The following is a 22297-nucleotide window of genomic DNA, read 5'->3' as shown; positions in this document are numbered from 1 at the left end:
TCAATTTATGGAGTGATAGAGGTTCTCAATTTTTTTATTTGTGTTACCGTCTTTAGGTGACATCTCTTTAAAATTTTTGATTTTAGTTCATATCAATTTATTTTTGTAGCAGGTACGATTTGTAAATTGTAATACTGCCATTTCCATTCATTTCTAGTGTACGAAGAACCATGATTGTTATGGGATTGATGGTGTGTGTATGTATTGGTATTGGTATTAAAGGGGGGCGCCCTCGCGGGCGTCCAAGCACTTAGGCCACCAGATGGGTCCGTTGTGCCCCCAGGCCGCTCTAGAGGGCGTCCAGAATGCCGCCCCTCCTATAGAAGGTCAGCAACTCCTTTAGCCCAATATCGTGCACTGAGTCCGGATCGATCAGGGCCGTTCCGAAGACTCCCAATCTTGCCCATGTCAAGGCAGGGCACTCGGTGAGCCGATGATATTAATTAATACCTAAACATGTTTCAAAATGCTTGTGTTCCTTGGTTAGTTAATAATATGGTAAATGAAATATATATATATATATATATATATATATATATATATATATATATATATATATATATATATATATATATATATATATATATATATATATATATATATATATATATATATATATATATATATATATATATATATATATATATATATATATATATATATATATATATATATATATATATATATATATATATATATATATATATATTCATTGTTGAACTCCGACTGGAATCCTGCATCCGACTGGAATCCTGTAGACACTGTTCGAAGTGTTTTCGGTTTTGATTCACGGATGGAAAAATGTGATGACACTATATTCCGGGATATCATCCGTTCGCTTGTTGAACTCCGACTGGAATCCTGCATCCGACTGGAATTCTGCATGCTTGTTGAACTCCGACTGGAATCCTGCATCCGACTGGAATCCTGTAGACACTGTTCGAAGTGTTTTCGGAGCGCGAGCATTGAAGATGCTAAGTGAGATTTTGGCGAAACGTCTGCAGGATTCCAGTCGGATGCAGGATTCCAGTCGGAGTTCAACGAGCGAACGGATGATATCCCGGAATATAGTGTCATCATATATATATATATATATATATATATATATATATATATATATATATATATATATATATATATATATATATATATATATATATATATATATATATATATATATATATATATATATATATATATATATATATATATATATATTCTCACGTATTGATTCACGGATGGAAAAATGTGATGACACTATATTCCGGGATATCATCCGTTCGCTCGTTGAACTCCGACTGGAATCCTGCATCCGACTGGAATCCTGCAAATCTTGCATCCGACTGGAATCCTGCAGACGTTTCGCCAAAATCTCACTTGGCATCTTCAATGCTCGCGCTCCGAAAACACTTCGAAGTGTGTTCGAAGTGTTTTCGGAGCGCGAGCATTGAAGATGCCAAGTGAGATTTTGGCGAAACGTCTGCAGGATTCCAGTCGGATGCAAGATTTGCAGGATTCCAGTCGGATGCAGGATTCCAGTCGGAGTTCAACGAGCGAACGGATGATATCCCGGAATATAGTGTCATCATATATATATATATATATATATATATATATATATATATATATATATATATATATATATATATATATATATATATATATATATATATATATATATATATATATATATATATATATATATATATATATATATATATATATATATATATATATATATATATATATATATATATATATATATATATATATATATATATATATATATATATATATATATATATATATATATATATATATATATATATATATATATATATGTATATCCGACTGGAATCCTGCAGACGTTTCGCCAAAATCTCACTTGGCATCTTCAATGCTCGAACACAGTGCTCGAAGTGTTTTCGGAGCGCGAGCATTGAAGATGCCAAGTGAGATTTTGGCGGATGCAGGATTCCAGTCGGAGTTCAACGAGCGAACGGATGATATCCCGGAATATAGTGTCATCATATATATATATATATATATATATATATATATATATATATATATATATATATATATATATATATATATATATATATCCATGTAATAGCGAAAATTGCTAGTTTGATTGTATTTTTTGTATGATCTGATAAAGTATATTTTTGCGTATGTAAATGAGGAAGAGAAAGATAAGAATCCTAATTACAACCCCTTGTTTTTCTATTTGTAAAATTTGCCAAATTGTTACTTCGTTGTCATTTCAGTTTATATCAAAATTCAAGTTCCAAATAATGGACATGATTCAGTTTGTTTTTATTAGTTTTCACTTAAAAATTAATACGAGATGGTTTAACAAGTTTTTAAATATGTCCTTAAAAATAAATCGCATCGGCTACGAAAATAACTAAAAAGTGGCAAAAAAGGACAAATTGAAAAGACCTCCATTACCACAAAACGTATTTTAAATTTTAGGTCAAAAATTGCTTCTTTAACATTCCTCAAGTTTCAAATATGAGTGAAGTTGTTAGATAAGTTCACCCACAATATATAAAAAAAAACAAATTCGAAAAACAAACAATATCTTCCATCAAAATTTAAATATTTTGTGTTGGGTGGATCGATTATTTTGTGATTCTGAATTTTTGCGATTCTATTCTCCGGTTTCTTATGACGTATAAATAAAGCGTCCGTCAAAATAAAAACTTAAATTAGGTTTCAAAGTACAAAATGCACTTGGTCCCTACTAAAAACGAAATCTCCTAAATAATACTTATTTTTACGTGCAAAATACCTTATCATAACTTTAATTAAAAACTTATCGAAGACCCAATTGCGTCAGCGTCTACCAGATTTGAATTAAAATTAAATGGTAGTAATATTTATCTCGTAAAATAAGTACCCTTTTGTTTTTACGATTGTTGTCTGACTTGATAGGACTAAATTATTTTTTCTAAACGCGTAGTTTGTTTATTACCTAATTCGGACTCCTCGCGCACGTTTTCAAGTGTTTTCTAAATAGATTTCACCACTAGACCTTAACAAATATCAAACGACAATTTGATGGCAGTCCAACTATTATATTGCCCATAGAAATAAAACAAATAAAATCATTCTGTTTTAAAATGTGGGTATAGCTAGTTAGTATAAAAAAATAAACTATTTTATGCTATAATATTAAAGAAAATATTCCAAGGAATAATATATTACTAAAAAATTATTGACAATTTGGCTTTTACTTTTTTGATATTATGTATGTTAGTTTTAAATTTAGATTTTGTGATCTTAGGGAGCAAGGTAAGGGCTTTGATAGGTTGAGGTTTGGCTTCTTATTAAGAAAAGGGCCGAAAAGGGCCTAGTGAATATTTATTTTTTCCACGATATAGAATCAAATATATACTACCCAGTTTAATTTATGTTTTGTATCGGTCCAATCTGATCATGAATGAATTGTTGCTCCCAAAGGAGTAAAATTGATTAGGTTGCTACTTATGCAGAACAATTACTTTGCCGCAAATTCTTTATAAAATTTTATCTTTTTGAAGTGTGCTTGTTTCCTGGTTGGGGGTATAACAGAAAGGAAGCAGGTAACTCTCTATTTCTTCCACAACGTCTTTTATTACATTATTCCGACGATATTTGATTGATTTTATAATACTAAAAATGTAGATCAGAAAAGCTTTGCTGCAAAAAAGCAGTGCAGTCTGGTAAAAGTCTCAATTAAATTAGTTAAATTTTTTGTAGGATATGAGTACAGAATATTATAAGACCTTCAAGCATTTATCCCTTCACAAAACGAATTTTTCCAATTGTGATAAGAAAAATTAAAATTTTAAAATGAAAAATGGGTACAACTGAAGGTTTGGTTAGTAATCGAAGATACGGCTTATGTTTATGGGAACAAAAGGAGGTCGGTCCATTTGCTCATACATATAGGGGTCCACACATGGGTTCATATTATCCAAAGAAACTGTATTTTATTAGGTTTATAACTTATAATTTGTATTAAACACGGACCAGCGATCATTTTTAGAATTTTGCACAAAAGTGCAATTTCTTGAACAACGCTTGCAGCTTACAAACTGTTTGTAAACTAGTTTAAGCAATCCTTAAAGCATAGTTTGACGTTCACAGTTTACTAAAATTTCGGTTTACAGTTACTTCCTATTTTAGTTACATCAATTTAACAAGAAATAATTATGTCTTTATCTAGTATTGGGAAGCTTGACAATTGCTCTTGAAAACTAAGGAATATGTCATCAATGCATCACTTTAAGATAAGGAAATAATATATATATATATAGGAATCTGTACCTTATCCCCACCAGACACTTAATCATTCAAGTTAGAAGCAATCGAAGAAAAACCATGCTGGTGCTAATCCCTCTTTCTATCTTTTTAGGTAAGTTGGTTTGATTTTAAATTTGCGTTCTAGTTTTTTGTTTTTATTTTATTCACTTCCAGGATATCATCCTCAAAGGATGATGTCGCGGAATAGAAACATTTCCAAATTTAAAGAGGCGTTTAAAGAAGTAAATTAAGACTAAAACTCGATTTTTAGCGTCTTCCGTCTTAATTCTGGATTTAGAAAATATTCAGGTAGACACAATTAAGTAATTTTAGCAAGAATACAGTCTATTATACATTTTCCCCGGGGGAAAAAGTTGTACCTGATCCAAAAAACTTAAAAGTTGTTACAAAAATTATTTATAAAAAAATAGATTCATATTGAACTTTTGACAGTCTCCGGAAATCGCGTTAGTTTTGGTTAATTTTGTATAGTCGTCACATTCTGTCGTCAGGAATTTAGGGTAGTACCTTTCCGTACCTGTAAATGCGGGTATAGAAGAAAGCAAATTTACGCTACAGATAAAAAATATCAAGCCAAATTAAGTTGGTAAAATATTATTTGTATGAAATAAAACAAAAACGTTAAAACATAAGCATTGACATTTACATATTGTCAGTTCCATTTTTAAAACTAGAATACCAAAATATATATATATATATATATATATATATATATATATATATATATATATATATATATATATATATATAAAACTATATATATATATATATATATATATATATATATATATATATATATATATATATATATATATATATATATATATATATATATATATATATATATATATATATATATATATATATATATATATATATATATATATATATATATATATATATATAAACTTTCGAAGTTCGAAGATTTGCTCCAGTAAAATGCTAAAATAAACTAAGGCTAAAGTCGCTAAGGTAATGAATAGCGATAGAGCACCTCCCTGTAGTATTTATAAACTTTTCATAAGACGTGTTGCATACTTACCACTGTATTACATATTACCAAAAATTAATGCTATACGGTAGAAGTTATATTACAAAAAAAATCAAAATTACAAAGGTATAGGGAAATCTGACCATTGGAGTTTTGTGTAGAATGCTACAATTTACTTCATCTTGTGAGTTACCGGATACACCAACCATTTTTTAGTTTGTATTCATGTATTAGCTATTTTAAACTAATTAAGATTCGCGTTATTATTTTTACAGTTCAGGCTTCGGCTCAAGCGCCAACCCCGATACCCGGTGGTAAAAGCGGTTCTGGTACCACCACCAGATATTGGGACTGTTGCAAACCGTCCTGCGCGTGGGTCGAGAATCTTCCATCTGGTTATACCAAGGCTGTAGATACGTGCTCTGCTGATGGCGTTACTGTTGTGAATGCGTCTGTTCAATCCAGCTGTGGTGGAGGTGGGGCTTATATGTGCAACGATCAACAACCATTTGCCGTCAGCAGTACTTTAGCTTATGGATTCGCAGCTGCTTCGTTCACTGGTGGAGCCGACGTCAATCTATGCTGCGCTTGTTTCCTGCTCACTTTCCAGGTATATTTTAATTTTGTGAAATGCTTTTTTCAAACCTACCTTCACTTGGGATTCTGATGAAACTTAAGAATGCTTTAAAATTGTCTAAAAAAATACATATAAAGACCCAACACGAGTTAATAAAGATTTTTTGTTTTGTTGATTTCACAAAACACAATCAAAGTTGAAAAAAAATCTAGTCTTTTTGCAGTTGCTGCCTTTAAGCAGGGAGGTGCTCTATCGCTATTCATTTTACCTTAGCAACTTTAGCCGCACTTTATTTTAGCATTTTACTGGAGCAAATCTTCGAACTTCGAAATTTTACTGGAAAAACAGATTCCAAAGAAACCTATTTAAAAAATGCGCTTAGAAATGAATATCATATTATTTTTCAGGACCAAATTCAAGGAAAACAAATGGTATTGCAAGTTACCAACACTGGTGGCGACTTGGGTCAGAACCAGTTCGACATCGCACTTCCCGGTGGTGGAGTAGGAATTTTCACCCAAGGCTGCCAGAGTCAGTGGAATACTCCATGGAACGGTTGGGGAAATCAATATGGCGGAGTGAGCTCAAAATCCGAATGCTCTCAATTACCGGAGCAGCTGCAAGCTGGTTGCGAGTTCAGATTTGACTTTTTCCAAAACGCAGATAATCCCCAAGTGCAGTTCCAGCAAGTCGAATGTCCTTCTGAAATTTTGAGCCGTTCAAACTGTAGCCCATAATTTTATTTTAAATACAAGCGTATATTTTTTTATTTGTTTTTTTATTCATATTTTCATTATATAACGAACAACAGAACACAGTTTACAGAAACTGAGAAAGAAACGTTAAAGTTCAATAATTTTAAGAACAGAATATATATATATATATATATATATATATATATATATATATATATATATATATATATATATATATATATATATATATATATATATATATATATATATATATATATATATATATATATATATATATATATATATATATATATATATATATATATGTATATATATGTATATGTATATGTAAAAGGTAAAGCATCATTAAAATATTTGAAAAAATATGCCCCTGTCTTTTTCACACATTATGTACTTTCTTTTGTAGATTAATCAATTAGCCAAAATTTTTGTTCTTTAATTTGTTTCTTTATTTTGGAGATTTATGTCCATTTAGCTTACTGCACCTATCGAGATTCATCAAATTTAGCTAAGAGGTTAATGATACCGTTGAAATATTCGTTGATTTTTAAAAATCTAGCTTCAGAACCAAACATTTTAACATTTAAAATTCCTCCTGCGTGGGTTATAGATGAATCGAACATGCTGATGTTTCGTCCATCATTATGACTTCTTCAGAGCATAACTGAAACTGAATTGCATTCTACTCTGACTGCTTATATAGTGTTTAAGGGGGCGGTTCCAAAGAAGCGACATGAAATTCTCATATTGGTGAAATGTAAACACCTGAGATTGTTTGGTTGCTTCTATAGATTCTCGGATTTTTCAGTGGTAGAAGAATCGATTACATGTAAGAATTTTAGTTATATCGAATAAGATTTGATGTCTGGTTTCATGATTGTGTTCGGCAACTCCTGATGAGTTTATTTGCCGTAGTATTAAGACTGTTTGATGTTCTTTAAGCCTTTTTCATATTTTTCGTCCGCTGTCTGTAATGCATTCTTTGCCGCATATGCATGAAATACTGTAAACTTCTAGTATCTCAAACGGAATTTGGTCTTTGATGGATCAAAGTTCTTGAGAAATTTTTGGACAAGTGGACAACTTTTGGTATTTGGTCAATGATGTTTTGGATGTAAGGTATTACATACAATCTTGGTACGTGTGGGGCTCATTGTCTTTGGAATGTTGCGGTGAGGCGTATTTTGCGATGGAATTTTTAAAATATCTATTATGGAATAGATAGAATATAGATATTAGATGTTTTAATTCTGAGTTCAGTGACTCGGATTCAAATGGTTTTACGGTTCTGTAGACAACAGACTTGATAACGGATGATCAGTGTATCATTATGTACCTTTCGAAAAATTAGATGCTTAAGAAGTTTAAGAAACTATGTAAACATTATAAGTAGTGAAATGCTAATTAGCATATTATGAGGTACCATGTATATTTCAAGTTTCGCATCACACATGTCAAAGTGTGATGCGATGTGGGTTCGCAAATTCTTTATCGTTCTCGCGATGAGTTCGAAATAGTTTTGAATCGCAACTGAACATTGTGCAGTGTGTTTACATTTGTTTGGCTTTTCTGAATTCTGGTGTGATTTTTTATCTTTTTGTTTAACTAAATAGCTGCCAGGGAAATTTAGTAGTAGGTATCTAGCAACTTAATTGAAAAATTGGAGGATAAAGGAGTATGTTATTTATTTACTACTATTAACTGCATCACTCACGTATGTGTGACAATTTGTAAAAGAGGGGATAACAGGTTGAGGTTTGGATACTTACTAAGAAAAGAATTGAGAGAACATAATTTTTTTCACAATATAAAGTGCCAAACTAACCAAAACTAGTTTAACTTTTTGGTTGAATTTGGTGTAGTGGGGTCCTAAAAAGTGATAAAAATGATTAGATTGGGATAAAATTAAGTTTATAAAATATTATCTTTTGAAGTGTGCTTGTTTCGTTGCTCATTCAGGGAAGCCGGTAAAGTTGCAAAGAAGTTTTTTTATTTCTTCCACTATGTCTTTTATTACATCATTTACTTGGATGATTCTAAAGTGTATAAAAAGTTCGAAACCCAAAATCCTTTTCGCTGCTTTAAAACAACTTAAAAAACAATCCTGTTTTAATATTTTTGTTAACCAGTTAAAAAAAAGTTACCTACAGACTTCCTTGATTTTCTGATATTGCTAAATTAAAAACCTAAATCTAAAACTGCAATCCTAGAAGCCTTATATACCAAAAAAGAACAGTGGAGTCTGGTAGGAGTCTCGATCAAATTGGTGTAGGTTACAAAAATTATGTAACTAAAGTATTTTTACAGAAGTTATGATTTTAAGCGATTTTTAACTGAAACTGATGGGTAACAAAGGAGGTCTTTTTTCTTTATACAAATCAGACAACCATACATGGCTTTAAAATTTCCAAAGAAGCTCTGAAAATCAACTTATAACTTATGATTTTTATGAAGCAGAAGCCAGCGATCATTTTTAGAATTTTAAATCTTAATTTTTATTTTTACTGTTGGCCTTTTTAAAGCGAAAATTGAAGAGAAAATAGAAAGATTCGGTACTTACACACTACAGAAGTTTTCAAAGATGTTTACTGTTTACAAAGTGTATGTAATTTAATTTAAGGAACCCTTAAAGCACAGTTTGACGTATGCATCTATATTTTATTGAAGTGTTTTCTAATTTTAAAGTGTCGACAATGTTATTGGGCCTATAGATATCATAGACGGATTGGCCGGTTCCCACACAGAGTGTGCGAAATTTTCGGTTTATATTTACTTCCTGATTTAGTGATATGAACTTAACGTGAAAGAATTATTTCTTTATCTAGTCTTGGAAATGTAGTCGCTAATGCGTCATACATAAAAACGGTTTCTTCTTCTCAAAATGGCGGAAATTCCCGGTTAGTTTTTTCCTACGAATTGTTTTGGGAGACGGTGAACTGATATTATCTCAAGGACAATTCAGTGCTTACCAAGAGTTGTTATTGCTCTTCAAAACTAAGGAATATGCCATCATGTCAATTTAAGATAACAAATAATATATATATATATATATATATATATATATATATATATATATATATATATATATATATATATATATATATATATATATAGCTATGTGCACCTTATTCATACCAGACAGGTAATCATTCAAGTTACAAGCAATCAAAGAATCACCATGCTCGTGTTGATCCCAATTGCGATCCTTTTGGGTAAGTTGTCTACATTTTAAATTTGCATTGTCTTTCACCAGGCATCCTTCTAAAGGTAATTTAGTGAAAATATGTAAACCATAAAATTCTTAATAAAATTCTGATATTTTTATTCAGTACCAGGGTACCATCTCCATCGGATGATATCGCGAAACATTCAAACTAAAACTTAAACTCATTTTTTTCTTAGAATAAATTACGTACAGTATGTTACTATTTTGACCGATTGAATATTGTGATGTTATGCGAATGATGACAACATAATTAGTGCGTCATATCACGTAAACGTCACATTGTATTTCGTTTTAATTAAGTTATAACGTTAATCAGGATTTCTGAATACAAGGAACTCGTTTCAATCCATTAATTAGATGACCTTTAAACTTTGAATTGTTAATATCACTTTGATACGTTAGGAAAGACAGGGTACAAATAAAAAAATAAATTAGTATATTGTTAATTTTTTTACATTTTGGTGTAAGATTAGAAAGGTTTAATGAAGTGTTACCGTCAATTTTATTTTCTAATCACCTTCCTTGGGACAAAATGCTGAATTTAGAAAAAAAAAATTATTGTACTAAATTTTAGTCTCTAGAAGGTGCGGAAAAAATTCTACCCCAAATTGTCTTATTTCAATTCAGATTTTGGAGATACAATGTATCAAAAATGGGGATTAAATACATTCCAGAATAATAATTTCCACGAAAAGCCTATTTATAAATCATATTGAATTTTTGATAGTTGCTGGATTCTGAAAAATCGACTTAGATCATGATATTTTGCCTTCAGGTTATTATATATTCCTAACTGTTACAGCTAGGGTACAGCAGGAAGCAAATCTACAGTTCAATAAAAAGAAACAAAATTAGATCGGTAAATTATCTTATCTTCGAAATAAAATAAAAATGTTATCACATAACCGTTACACGTAAACACATTCAGTTATATTTTTAAACCTGGAATATATGAATAGGAACATTAAAATACATTAAGAAAACATATTTTTATTTAAACCGATTTATTATACACTACTTTTTATTAAACACACACTTCTTATTATAGAGAAAAACAACAAATACAATATATTTGAAGTAATTGTGTTAATTAATAGTATTTTAAGCAATAAGTGTGGTCAACGGCATTTGAGTCACGAGTTTATTTGTCACGAGCGGAGCGCAGTGGAGAGGGTACTTAATAAATGAGTTACTTAAAAAGATTACCAAATGTGGTCCATACTGTACTATTTCTACTGCGATTCAATTAGTTTTTCTACTTTCTTCTGTAAAATACCTAATTATACACCGATCAAGCGTTCGGGAAGCGTTATTTACACGTGAGTTTCTTGTCCCACGGATCCGAGCCCCTTCGGACATTTCCGAGATATTACCGCACGGGTTCGGGAGCAATCGGATGTTTTAGTCATATCAATGAACATATTCGTGTTGTTTTCCAAAAATTTACCCATAAACTAACTGTTGTAGAGAAAGTATAGTATATAACACGTGTGGTAAACTTGTTAAGTCACTCGTTTATTAAACACTAGTCTCAAATGCCGTTTAACACACTTGTTGCATAATATACCATTTTGGGTACATTTTTGCAAAACAATTTTATTCTTGAAGAAAAAGAACCTTTCGAGCTGAGCGCAAGAATTCATGCAAGTATATAGAATAAATTAAAAAACATCAACACCAGAGACTCGATCAAAATTCAAAATTGAAGTAAGTAAGTAATTATTATAAAGGAGTAGTATATTTAAAATTCGCTAGATTGGCTAAACGTACTAGTAGTATTTCTATTTCTATTTCTTAAGACGCGTTGTATACTTTACCTAATATCAATGCTATACGGTATGTGTAGAAGTACGTGTAAAAATTTTAAAAAATTGAAAAATAAAAATTATATCAAAATTTGACAAATAAATGTTTTGTGTAAAACTTATCAATTTATGTCAGCTTATGAATCACGCGATAACCTATTAGTATATTTATTATGCAACACGTGTGGTAAACGGCATTTGAGTCATGAGTTTATTTGGCACTGGAGTGCTTAATAAACGAGTTACTCAAAAAGTTTACCGTGTTGCATACTGTATTTTTACTACGACCGTTGGTTTTTGGGTATATTTTTGAAAAACATCACAAATACATTGACTGACATGACCGTCAGAATTCAAGCCGTGCGGTAAAATTTCCGAAAACATCGGATTGCTCCCAAAGTCTTGCGGTAATATCTTGGAAATGTTCGAACTGGTTCGGATCCGTGGCAAAGAAAATTAGGTATTTTACAGAAACGTATAGAGAAAACATTTTTTAGTTTGTATTTATCTATTGAGACTATGGCTATTCAGCTTTTTAAAACTAATTTAGACATGCGTTATTATTTTTCCAGTTCAGGCTTCGGCTCAAGCACCAACGCCGATACCCGGTGGCAAAAGCGGGTCCGGTACCACCACCAGATATTGGGACTGTTGCAAACCATCCTGCGCGTGGGTCGAGAATCTTCCGTCTGGTTATACCAAGGCTGTAGAAACCTGCTCTGCTGATGGTGTATCTGTTGTGAACGCGTCTGTTAAATCCAGCTGCGATGGAGGTGCAGCATATGTGTGCAACGATCAACAACCTTTTGCCGTCAGCAGTACCTTGGCTTACGGATTCGCAGCTGCTTCTTTCACTGGTGGAGCCGACGTCAATCTCTGCTGCGCTTGTTTCCTGCTCACTTTCCAGGTATATTTTGATTTTGTTGTGGATCTTATTTATTTCAACATTCAGCAGCAACGCGCGGATATGCGGATTATTTTATTCAAACCATTAAGCAACAACCTCCACTTGCTATTTTAGTAAAGCTTAAGAATGCTTTAAATATGTGTAAAAACACATATAGAGACACAAAAATAATTTATTAATCAGGACTTTTTAGTTGAAAACCAAAAAAAAAACCCACATTATTGATTGTTGATATTAGAAAGCATAAACAAAGTCGAAGAAAAATCTAATCTTCTTTGCAGTTCCTGACTTTCAGCATGGAAATGTTCTTTCGCCATTAATCTTAGCCTGAGCTACTTTATCTTCATTTAACATTTTATGCATATATTCGAAAGAAATCAATTTCAAAAAGTGACATAGGTTTCAATATTATCTCATCTTTTAGGACCAAATTCAAGGAAAACAAATGGTACTGCAAGTCACCAATACTGGTGGCGACTTGGGTCAGAACCAATTCGATATCGCACTTCCCGGCGGTGGAGTAGGAATTTTTACCCAAGGCTGTCAGAGTCAGTGGAATACACCTTCGAACGGTTGGGGAAGTCAATATGGCGGAGTGGGCTCAAAATCAGAATGCTCTCAGTTACCGCAGGAGCTGCAGGCTGGTTGCGAGTTCAGATTCGACTTTTTCCAAAACGCAGATAATCCCAAAGTGCAGTTCCAGCAAGTCGAATGTCCTTCTGAAATTTTGAGCCGTTCAAACTGTAGTCCATAAATTGAATCTAAATACAACCGTATAATTTTTGTTTGTGTTTTTTTCAAATTTTCAAGATATAAAGAACAACAAAGCGATTTAAGAAAGCGATAGTACAAGTGAGTAAAGTGTATATCTTTTTCTCACGTACGCTAAAGATGAGTTTTTCCACAATATAAAAGTTCAATAACTGACACATTGGAAACTTGTGAAAAAAACGTTTTTTGGAATTTAATTTTAATCAATCTTTATTTTTTATTTAAATGTTGATAACAAAACGGCTAGGGCTGTTAACAACTTTTCCACTATACAGTGAAGTGGTTACTAAAAACCAAGTAAATCGGTTTTTCTATAGTAATTTTGATTCGTTGGGCGTTGTTTTTCAATTCATTTATACGTATATTAGATAATTCACGTCGGGATGAGTGTTTATGTTATTGCAAATTGAAAATTATGCACTTAAAATTGAAGCGTACAGGGTTATTTACAAGATATATCGTTCGAGATAAAGCGTCATATATAAAAGAGCCGATGAAAATCTCGAAATGATTAAACAAACATTGAAATCGATAGAACACTCACCCGAGAAAATGAAGTTTGTGATACTTGGTCTTTTAGTGGCCGTAGGTAAGTTCATTGCATACTGACATTTACAAATAAAACTTAATTCAACAAACAATAAAAATTTATTTGGTTTCATAACCCTCAAGAAAGAAACGAACTTTTCCTTAATATTAAAGTTGCCAAAGAGGGACTCAATTGTGGATAACAAAAGTTCTTGGCCATTACAATACAAAATCTAAATTTGAATAATTGCTGTTACAATTCATCTTCAAAAACATCCCATTGTGTTTTCTTTTATGAAATTTAAGACAAATTTTAACCACAAAGCAACTTATTAATATGTATTATAAAATAACATGTGTCTTGAGGTATCAGAGTTTGCTTCTCGTAGTCTGAATCCGAAACTGTCTTCAAAAAGCAAGAGGTATCTCAGCCATTAGCACTCATTTTAAGAACAAGCAGGTTGATTTTGCTCGGTATTCTTATGCTCCAACTTAGTATCCACAATTTTTAGAAACAAACACAGATTTTTATTAAAATGTGCAACAAGAAGTCATAATATGGACAGACATCTCGCGACTCAATGGGAATAAACATTTTTAATTTAGTTTCTATTGAAATAAAGAACCAATAAGTGGTTATTTAATAGCATTGGTGATTAGTTAGTATCAATGAAATATTATTTACCGATCGTTATATTTTTTAGCTATGCGTTCTCGTTATTGTTATTTTTTTTGTTTCTTATTTTCTCACCGAAAAAAACTAGTCATGAAATGTGTCATCTCCTTCAATATTGATATAGTGTTTAAGAACACTTCATTACGAAGTTTTTCTGCTCTCAAGTTTGAGCTATCACTTTAAAACTCTGTAAGCCATGGTCCTGGTCACTTCAGGCGTTTTAGGTACTTTAGTCGCGTATTTGGGTACGATCGGATGAATTCACGGATGGTTTTAGATGTTTGTCAGTTCTGATGGTCGTGTGGAACCCGAGGAAGGTGTTAGTACTGTTTAGCAATACGTTCATGAAACTCTTCAGTCAAACGTATATTAAACACTATCTTTACTGCACTCGGCTTGTTCCAAATCAAACTCGTGCCTAAAGTGGTGTTTATGAAACTTATAGCATAATTTGCTAAAAAAATTATAAGTTGTGAAATGGTTATCAGCTTATCATGGGGACCATGTATATTACTAGATAGGTTTCTTGCTTCAAACTCATTAGTTACTAGCGGTGTGCAGAACAGAATGTTCGGCCTATGAACAAAAACATTTTCATTAAACTTGATTGCTGTCCTGTACTAATAAATATATATAATCTAGTCCCTTTCTACCAGTAAGTGTAAGGGCGACATTTCTACGTCCAATCTAGCTAACTATTCATAAAAGTTACCAGTCTTTTCTATTTAGTGTCAAATTTTTAGCTTTTCCTATGTTCTACCCTTCTTTTTCAAAATCGTTCCCAATGTGCTCTGACACGTTTCTCTGGGTCTTCTTTTTTCTCTGCACTTTACTCTGCCAAATTCTTTGAACCTTGCTGCCCACTTCTCTGTAAATGGCCCCACCAGCCAAGTTGCTTCTTTTCTATTATTTCTTCTATGGATTTAGCGCTTCTCTTATATGTGCGTTTCTAATTTTGCCCCTTCTGGTAATGCCTTTCACTCTCTTCCAGTATTTCATCTATACTGCTCCAATTTTGCTCTTCTCCTTATTTAGAGATTAATTTTTAGTTTTCTTAAAAATTTCTTTTGTATTTACGAGATACTTATTCAATAAGGTATACCTTATTTGCCTTTTCTATTCTATGATTTAATTCTGTATCCTATCCTCCTGTTTGATCGAACATAATTCAAAAGAATTTCCAATTTCTCTTTTTCGTTTGACACTGCTATAACTTTGGTTTTATTTATGTTCATTTTCATTCTGTTTTGTATCAGTATCTGATCCCAATTATTTAGATTTTCCTTCAGATCTTTCGAAGTTGTCGGTATCCAACGTAAAGGGGTTTTGATCGCTGTTTTGCCATTCTAATTAGAACGTCCTTATAAGTCATAAATAGTAATGAGCTCAAACTACCCCCCAGTCTCACTCCTCCTTGTGATATAAATGCCTCTGATTTTATGTTCTTACTTATTGCCCTGTACTAATACTAAAACTAAAAAACTAAACTAAAACTGGTAAGATTACTCTGTACACTGACGTTTTTGTTACGTTGTAGAGACCAAAGCGTTATTTCCAATTTTGTTAGCAAGTTTCATTTACAAGCAACCGACGTGAAAGTTTCTTTGAAAAATTAATTTGCCCTGTGATTATGGTTAGGAATATAAAAAATTATACAAAATTTCCGTTCATTTCAAGTGAACGCTGATGGCGATTTTACTCCAATTCCGGGAGGCCTGAGCGGTTCCGGAACCACCACCCGATATTGGGATTGCTGCAAGCCGTCGTGTGCATGGGTGGAAAATCTCCCGGCTAGCATAAAAACTGCGGTAGACACATGTTCAGCTGACGGTGAAACGGTCATCAGTCCGGCCATACAATCGAGCTGTATTGGAGGAACGGCATTCATGTGCAACAAACAACAACCTTATGCCGTCAGTGACACGTTGGCTTATGGGTTTGCAGCTGCATCTTTCACAGGCGGAGCTGATGTAAACTTCTGCTGTTCCTGTTTCCTGCTTACTTTCCAGGTACCTTGAAGAGCTTGCTTTATTTTTAAACAGCAACCAGTTTAAAGGTTGGTGAAACATAGCAACAAATATCGGGTTAATTAAAACTTCCTCTGAAAGGAATGCAATTTTTTATTACTTATTAGTTTGTAATTAGTACTTCAAAAATGAACGAAATTTACTTAATAGATCACAATTAATATTTTAAGTAGATATATTAAATCGTTTCTGTATTTCTGTAAAAATTGTACTTTAGTTCCGATATTATTTTCTGAACACACAAGAATGTTACTTGCGAACATGATATTGAGGATTGAATTGTGGTTAAAAAAGCTGCAAACCTTTTTTTCTCAAATACGACACTCTGCATCTGGTATGTGCATATTGACTGACGGATCGATGACATTTTCTCAGATATCCAAAAATAAAGTAATGATTGCTGAAGATCTGAAGACGGTTATCTAGATAGGTACCTAATGTTTTAAACAGGAACCCATGATGATATTATGTTAAAAATATATTTTTAAAATTTGGTTTCTTCTAAAATTTGTTACAATATTTTTTCAAAATATGTAAATAAAAATATGCATCGTTTTCTGCAGGGACAACTTCAGGGAAAGCAAATGGTGCTCCAAGTTACCAACACCGGTGGCGATTTGGGTCAGAACCAGTTTGACATCGCTCTTCCAGGTGGAGGTGTAGGCATATTCACCCAGGGTTGCGTGAGCCAGTGGAACACGTCATGGAGCGGTTGGGGAAATCAATATGGCGGAGTAAGCAGCTTAGAAGAATGTTCCGAGCTACCAAAAGAACTGCAGCCCGGCTGCCAGTTCAGATTTGGATTCTTCGAAAACGCAGATAATCCTCAAGTCCAGTTTCAGCAGATCCAATGTCCTCAAGAACTTGTAGATAATACGCACTGCAGTTAAATAAAAATTTGATAAATATTTTTGATACGAGTTTTTATGCCTCCGTATGTTACCGTACAATGCACCATTTTATTTCCAAAATAATGGGCTCCCCATGCTTAACTCATTAGAACTTAACATATTATATGTATATTGTCTGATAATACTGGCAATTTTAAAACCGAAATAATTAATGTTAAGAAGGGATATTCGGCATGCCTTCGACATCAACACAAGTTTCAGGGAAAACAAGGTTATCAATTTTATCACATTTGCTGCATATATGTTATCTAATAGTTATAACTAATGGTCAGAACTGTAGTGCCACAGATTTCATTGAGATCACAAGACTCAAAAAATCTAGTTGTTCAAAGTAGTGGCGTGATTTTAAGTAAGTGTTCTAACTGAAAATATTTAACAAATATTTTTATTTTGCGAAAATTTATTTGCTTATCGCTGTGCACTGAATCTCATCGATATTTTGTTCGCAAATATTCCTCTTCAACTTCAATGGGAACGCTTTTCTCAGAAAGTTTGATAATCACGTTTATGTTGCGTGAAGCGGTTACGTAACAAACGAAGTTGAAAACACTTGAGGTTGTTTTCTTTTATCGTTTCAAATCATAACGATATATATTTACCTAGGCGTGGGTGCCATACAGGCCATTAAACCACGATATCTTTAAAGCATCATCTTGTAACGAGATAAACAGGAATTTAAAAAAACTTATTTCGAATGCTTACGAAACTGAACATTATTGCTATATGTTTGTGAAAAGTGCATATAACTCGTTGCAGATTATTTGCATGCAGAAATAATTGTTTATTATTAGATGTTGGAATATTTTAAATAAATACATCGTTAAGGTAAATGAAATAACTCATGGTGTCATTCGCTGCCTTAATTAAATGACCCATATCATTTTGGAACATTTTATAAAATTGTTATTACATTTGTACAAATGCATTTTGAAGCGAATACTCGAAGCCTCGCTTGAATACGGTTTTAAAAGATCAAGGCAAATATGTAATTAAATTGAACAGACGACCGCAATGGAACTAAGTGTAATTGCTTCTACTAGGACTTGTTAATTAATTAAGTTCCCCAGATTTTTCTCCATCTTTTTTTTAAACTACATGTTCAGTCCAGTTAGAGCAGTTATGCCGTTAAGTCACGTATAGTGACGTAATCAAAAATGGTGTCTTAGCTTAAATAATTTTGATCTTCACGCGGCTTTTGACACGGTCTTTAATACTTATTCCAACTTACATCTACATACGGGTTCAGATTTTTAAAAAATATTATTTTATGTTAGGTTTGTGGACAACTTATAAACTTTGCTGTTTATATTTATTATTTTCAGCTAGTGTGTGGTATTCATGTATCTTACTCCTAAATGCAATATTGGTATTGCGTTTTCGATTAATTTTACTACTTTGTTTATTAATTTTCCGTGTTCAGATTTCATTTATTTATTGTATTTTATAAAAGAATAGCTGCATACATATCGTTTACTTTTTTGCTGTGGGCAATTGCGGAATTTCCACATTACGAGAACCACAGGTAATATTTTTTCTGAAATATCGGTTACATGTTCATACCAGTTTAAGATATCGTCCACTATTAAACCCATTTGATCTTGATAAAATTTTATTTTTTGCTTGAATGCCATATATTTAGTTTTATCTTTGTTTTTAATTTGACAGAGTGACAGAGTACAGCTAATTGAGATAGGTATCTTGCAAGAATTAATTAGGATTGCCCAATCTCATAAGACAAAATTATCGATCGCACGTGGTCGCTTGTGACGTAAGCGAAGTCCTCTAACGGTTTTTGTATAAACTTAAACAAGTGAGTAGTGCGCTTATCTTTATGTTAATTGTATTTCTGTAAGAAAAAAAAAACTTGGACGAAACACTGCTTTTTAAGTTTTAACAAATACTTTAAAATTATGTGTGTTTGAGTGGGGATAACTGAGAAAAGAAGTATTTTTAACCTTAAACAAAGACTTAAAAGCTTTGTGTTCGTGCTGCTGATTAGCGGTGTTATTAGTTAGGAGGTAAGCTCAAAATATTACTCATAATAATATAGGTAAAGGTAAGAAATACATTTCTTTTACCTTTTTCAGTGGGATAAGTTACATCAAGAAATAGTTAGGTATGCCTGGAACGAGATGTGCCATGTATGGGTGCATTAACAACTATTTTGATGAAAAAGCAAGTTCTCGAAAATGTAGTTTTCATCGCTTTCCCAAAGGGAAAGATGGAGTATCCCGAACTATTCGGAACGAGTGGATAGTTCTATATCGAAGAGAGGACAAACTTAATCCAGATAAAAGCTATATCAGCTCAGTTCATTTTACTGAAAATGATTGCGAAAGAGACTTACAAAATGAGTTATTAGGTTTTTTTTGTCTTGAGTAATATATTAAATTCACCACGAAATTTAAATGTTAGGTTTACCTTTAAAAAAGATTCTAAAAAAACTGCTGTTCCCATCCTATTATTATTTAACCAGAAGCCACCAACAGAAGCAGGATTATCTAGATCAAAAAGATTTCATTCCAAAAATGCCAAAAAAGAAGCTCAGCAGGTATTGTCTGAGCTTTTAGCAACAACATCGAATGCCACAATTTGTTGTATTTGTTGATTTTTGTATATTTAAAATGGTAGAATGCCGTAAACCTAAAAGTTTTACAAGTAAATCGTTTTGTTCGCGAGTTTTATGTAGTTATGTGCAACAATATTTAATTAATACATGTATTTGAAGATAATACATATAAGCCAAACTTGATTGCATTAGTATTATTTTTACCCTACCTGAGACCCTACCCTACGCTACTTCCCATTAATTATTAAATAAGTACTAAAACGATTTGATGTTGACATTAAATGAAAATAACGAGTGATTATCCAAACAAAATGCTATATTAGCTACTCAAAATACTACTATGTAAATGCATAGGAATGCGCCAGCGAGAGTTTTCGCATTGCACTAGCGGACAGATTGGGCGGATTAGGCAATCCTATTAGAATTACGATTCTTGGGTATCGTGATTGAGAGAGAATTTTTTCATTTGCCCCAGTATATAATAGCATAGCCTAGTGTATCCGAAAATATCAAATATTGGACTCCGAGATTTAAATATTTAAGAAAAAGTATAACAGACGCCCAAGCACGGGCTCTCTTGTAACTCCGCACTCGATATTTCAAATGTTAACTTTTTAATTAATTATTGACTTCTACATGTCGAAAGAATGATTGTTTAATACAATTTTAGTACAACCGATTTAAATAAGTTGTCGATTTCTTTCGATGATGAGCGATGTTAAATGAGCAACTAGTATTCAACGCAATTCTAATCACAGTCCGTAATTTTGTAAAGCGAAGCTTTTACAAATACGTGACGCCTTTAATAAAAATTTTTAACTTGTTGCGTTGAAACAAATTGGAAAATAGAAAGTGTGAAGTCTAAAGTAGGTAAATAATGTAACTCGGAAATAATCGGGAATTATTTTTTTTATTTAAATGGGATGATCGTGAAGGGATTCGAAGTAGAAGTGAAAGTTGCAGTTTCTGGTAAGCAACTAGGTAGCCCTAAACATTTTGGAGTAACTGAATTAAATGGAAGTGTCATTAATTTATATATTGCAATGCAAAAACCTTGCAAATTACGCTTGTTTCTAAAAATATCTAAACAAACAAATCTTTCCATTCATTGATAACTTCTTGGGGCAGTGCTTATATATATATATATATATATATATATATATATATATATATATATATATATATATATATATATATATATATATATATATATATATATATATATATATATATATATATATATATATATATATATATATATATATATATATATATATATATATATATATATATATATATATAGACTGTATCCCTTTCTGAAGAAGGTCATAGAAGACCGAAACGTTAATATATGGACAAAAATTTTAATCGCTTTTAATATAAAGATCTATAACCCAAGAACCAAAAGCTAAACATAAATATATAGAAGGTCTAAGAAAAAACAAAATATAAACAATATATATAAATATATATTGACGTATTGATTCACGGATGGAAAAATGTGATGACACTATATTCCGCGATATCATCCGTTCGCTTGTTGAACTCCGACTGGAACCCTGCAGACGTTTCACCAAAATCTCACTTGGCATCTTCACAAACACTTCGAAGACTCAACAATGAGTGTAGATGAGTGAAGATGCCAAGTGAGATTTTGGCGAAACGAAACGTCTGCAGGGTTCCAGTCGGAGTTCAACAAGCGAACGGACGATATCCCGGAATATAGTGTCATCATATATATATATATATATATATATATATATATATATATATATATATATATATATATATATATATATATATATATATATATATATATATATATATATATATATATATATATATATATATATATATATATTGTGTGTGTGTGTATATCGACAAAAGTAATCAATCCTCTAGTGTATAAAAGATATGGCAATATTGCCGCGTTGCTATGTATGGCAATGTCATTTTTCATTTCGCTTGTTTCCTTTGACATATGGCTATAACGACTTGTAAAAAGCTATAGTTGGGTAGTGATTATTATTGAAGTGTATTTGTAACACAACAGATTCTCATATGCTCGAAAATAATTTGGAAATATTTTTTAGTTGTGCCGGGTGTTTATTTCAAATTTGGAATCCACAGATTGTTTCGATACTGCATCTAGTTTGAAGTATGAAAATCTAAGACTTTTAATAAGTATAAGTATATGAACACGGAATAAAAATAAATACATACCTTGTAAGATAACGTGAAAAGCCTTACCAAAACAAAAGCTAATGAGTGTGTTTTGT

General features: G+C 31.9%; 2 protein-coding genes across 4 annotated transcripts; both read left to right on the top strand.

Moving 5' to 3' along the window:
• Window positions 1–4313: 4313 nt before the first annotated feature.
• LOC132699892 (endoglucanase-like) lies at window positions 4314–13319 on the top strand. Of its 3 annotated transcripts, none has more exons than XM_060666863.1 (3): window positions 4314–4405; window positions 5581–5915; window positions 6290–6690. In XM_060666863.1, the coding sequence occupies exons 1-3, from the start codon at window positions 4372–4374 to the stop codon at window positions 6617–6619; spliced, it is 699 nt and encodes a 232-aa protein (XP_060522846.1). In that variant the 5' UTR covers window positions 4314–4371; the 3' UTR covers window positions 6620–6690. The 3 variants fall into 3 exon arrangements, with proteins under 3 accessions (XP_060522846.1, XP_060522847.1, XP_060522844.1); XM_060666864.1 differs by lacking the exons at window positions 5581–5915; window positions 6290–6690 and adding exons at window positions 12202–12536; window positions 12961–13319 and having other exon boundaries at window positions 4324–4405; XM_060666861.1 differs by lacking the exons at window positions 4314–4405; window positions 5581–5915; window positions 6290–6690 and adding exons at window positions 9729–9810; window positions 12202–12536; window positions 12961–13319.
• Window positions 13320–13809: 490 nt separating this feature from the next.
• Window positions 13810–17446, top strand: LOC132699956 (endoglucanase-like). Its single transcript, XM_060666966.1, has 3 exons — window positions 13810–13896; window positions 16189–16520; window positions 17102–17446. Exons 1-3 carry the CDS (start codon window positions 13815–13817, stop codon window positions 17426–17428), a joined length of 741 nt encoding a protein of 246 aa, XP_060522949.1. The 5' UTR covers window positions 13810–13814; the 3' UTR covers window positions 17429–17446.
• Window positions 17447–22297: the final 4851 nt, after the last annotated feature.

Source organism: Cylas formicarius, unplaced genomic scaffold (assembly GCF_029955315.1).
Source record: "Cylas formicarius isolate icCylForm1 unplaced genomic scaffold, icCylForm1.1 PGA_scaffold_3__17_contigs__length_32017465, whole genome shotgun sequence".
NCBI classification, from domain to species: domain Eukaryota; kingdom Metazoa; phylum Arthropoda; class Insecta; order Coleoptera; family Brentidae; genus Cylas; species Cylas formicarius.
The sequence above is the reverse complement of the archived record's forward strand: the minus strand, read 5'-3'. Positions and strand labels throughout refer to the sequence as shown.